General features: G+C 45.4%; 1 protein-coding gene across 1 annotated transcript; it reads right to left on the reverse strand.

Annotated features, from left to right (window-relative positions):
• Nucleotides 1-2,346: 2,346 nt before the first annotated feature.
• Nucleotides 2,347-2,577, reverse strand: LOC117025923 (heat shock factor-binding protein 1-like). Its single transcript, XM_033112273.1, has one exon. It carries the CDS (start codon nt 2,575-2,577, stop codon nt 2,347-2,349), a length of 231 nt encoding a protein of 76 aa, XP_032968164.1.
• Nucleotides 2,578-2,839: the final 262 nt, after the last annotated feature.

Consider the following 2,839-nt stretch of genomic DNA (forward strand, 5'->3'; position numbering starts at 1 on the left):
CGCCTAATGGGCAGTCTTTGCTCCAGAATTTCCTATTGGGTTGGCAGAGGCCAGAAGATTCATGAGAAGATTATGTTCCATGTTCCACGGGAAGGGCTGGGACATGCTGTTCATTACGGCTATCAGGAACGTGTGGTGAGAGGGGCCCCAGTATCCTTTGAACATCATAAGAAGTTCAAGGGAGCCTCTCCCAGTTTGCTCCTCTCCAGCATATCCACTGTCCTGAGCCTCCTACTCCCTTCATTCGCCATCTGCCAGGACAATTTAGGCATTTCCCCTTTGTCCCATGTGGGCCATTGGTTTCTCCTTGGAGCTTCCTTAAGCCAAGCCTAGTAGTAGGAGAGGCTATCACAGAGCTTGACTCATTGACAGTGATTTTAGGGACACTGGAGACCCCAAGGCAATGGAGACCAGGGGCCAGCACCTAACCATCAGAAGCCAGATGGCCACGATTATGAAAACAACCAGCAAAGTTGGAGCGACAGCAAGGGGCACGACCTGCAAAGAATTGTATTTAATATTTAATAAAACATGGCACCCTAGGGGAAAAACAGATGGGCCTCCAACAGTGGTGTGTTTCACATATAAAATCAAAAGCAGGAACAAATGAGCAGGAGGCTAAGGGAGGTCATTCCAATAAGATGTCAAAACCCTTGGACCTGAACCAGGTTTCAGACTTGGAACCCATTGATTGAAGACTTCCCCAGTTCCCAGAAGTAAGGGCGCCCCAATATTATTGCAACTATGTGCTTTAACAATCCCCTCCGTCTTTCCCCAGAGGGAATATGGCCATTTATTCAAGTGCCTAGACACTGCAGAAAGGAGAATACTCGGACTTTTTGAGTATTTCCAGTAAAAGAGTTTGTGTTGACATGCATACTCAGAGACCCAAAGTGTCCCCATGGTCCCTGTTGTAATGAGGGCATATGGGGGGACCGAATGAAAAATGGCATCCTGGCCAAAGTCCAACTTAGAATGTGTCAAGTGGTTTGGTGAATCCATCTGGTGGTCACCTCCCAAGGGCCCCATTATATAATTGGGACTGATATACTTCATAGTTGGAAGAACCTCCATATTGGTTCACTGGTTCATGGAACGAGAGTTATCATAGTGAGATGGTTAAGAGGAAGCCCCTGAAACTGCCTTCTTTCTCCAGCCCAAGATAATAAATAAGAAATAACATCACATCCCATGGGGTGTGGAGGGAAGAATAGGGCCCATTAGTGCCACCATCCGAGACCTAGAATGCAGGTACTGGTCCCCATCATAATCCCATTTCATTTACCAGTCTGGCTCCTGCAGCATGGATCTGGGTACCGATGGACCTGGAGGGTAACCCCAGACTCCTGCCATTTCACGCAATCATAGCCCCAGTTCAGCTGCTGGTTGGACGTGGCATTGTTGCTGGAGTAGGTTAAACAGCCTCAGGTACGTGTCATACAACCACCAATTTGGCGAATGTGTTCTTCTCTGTCTCAGTCAGGAAAAGGATCCATGCCATTCCTATTCACCTGTGAGGGACAATAATATGCATTCACAGGCTTTCCCAGGAGCTGTAGTGACTCTCCTGACCGCTATCACAACATGGATCAAAGAGCTTTGTCCCCTCTGCACCTCCGGGAGCACATCACATCAATCCATTCCATCGGACATAATGGACCAAGGAGCAAGAGGTGGCTGGTGTGCTGGACTCCTTGGTAAGACGCGTGTGCTCCAGGGGTGGCAGGGAATCGCTGTGAAGATGCAGGGACCTGGTACTTCGGGATAGGTTTTAGGGGTTCAGTAGTCAGGGACACATTCAGAATCTCCTCCAAAGCAGAAAGCAAATTGCTACATCTTGCATCCTTTTCCAAAAAGAAGGAAGCATAACACCTGGTAAGCTTCTGGTTCTGGAGGCAACATATCCCATACCTAAAAACACTGCTTTCGTCTGTATTCTGGGTGACATGGATGATTTTTTAATAATAATTGAAGGATTTGCTATTCGTCTAATAAAAAAATTACACAGCAACTTTTATCAAACAGCAACTATTACAAAAGGAATGATAGAAAAAAATGACTACAAAGACACACCAAAAAAATTCACAACTTAATTTAAGCAGGAACCACCAAAGTTTTCAGGTTTAATTTTTAATAGTACAACTGACCCAGGTCCAAGATGTGAAGTTACTGTGTTTAAGAAACTGGAAGGAAAAACATCATCTATAAGGTAGTTAAGTGTGATAAGAAGAATGCATGCTTTATACATGAAACCTGTCTGTAAGAGTAATTCATTGCAAAAAGCCATTCTATCTTCTCCGGGCTTGTAAAAACGGGGTTCCAGATTTCAGTGTAAATTAGCAATCTTCACCTCTTCTGTGTGGCAGGTGTCTTGTTTTCACCTTCCTGTTCTCCCACCCCTGCCTGTGTCGCGAGGTCTGCAATGTTTTTCTCCAGGTCATCGATGTGACTGCTTTTGTCACCAGTTCTTCCTGTGATCTGGTCAGACGTGGTCTGAAGCTTATCTTGCATCGCTTGCAGGAATGTCTGTCCCGCCGAAGTGGGATTCTGCATCGTCCTGGCGTCAGTCTCAGTCATCTCCCTGGTTTCCTGCTTGGAGGTGAGGTCTCAGAGGAGACTATCACTTATACTCCATCAGGGCAGGGAGGGACATGTGTGGAACCAGGTGATTCCCCTGCTTCCTTTCAGGGGAAAACAAAACAAAACAACAGAACTCACCTTTCACCAAAGTAACTTCTAAATGGATTAAAGAGTTAAAAAAATATAAAAAAGCGATACAAAATTAAAATTGACTACTGCAAAGGAGGAATGACTTCGTAAGCTTACAAGTAATAAAAGA

The sequence above is a fragment of the Rhinolophus ferrumequinum genome, chromosome 8, assembly GCF_004115265.2.
Source record: "Rhinolophus ferrumequinum isolate MPI-CBG mRhiFer1 chromosome 8, mRhiFer1_v1.p, whole genome shotgun sequence".
In the NCBI taxonomy this organism is placed as follows: domain Eukaryota; kingdom Metazoa; phylum Chordata; class Mammalia; order Chiroptera; family Rhinolophidae; genus Rhinolophus; species Rhinolophus ferrumequinum.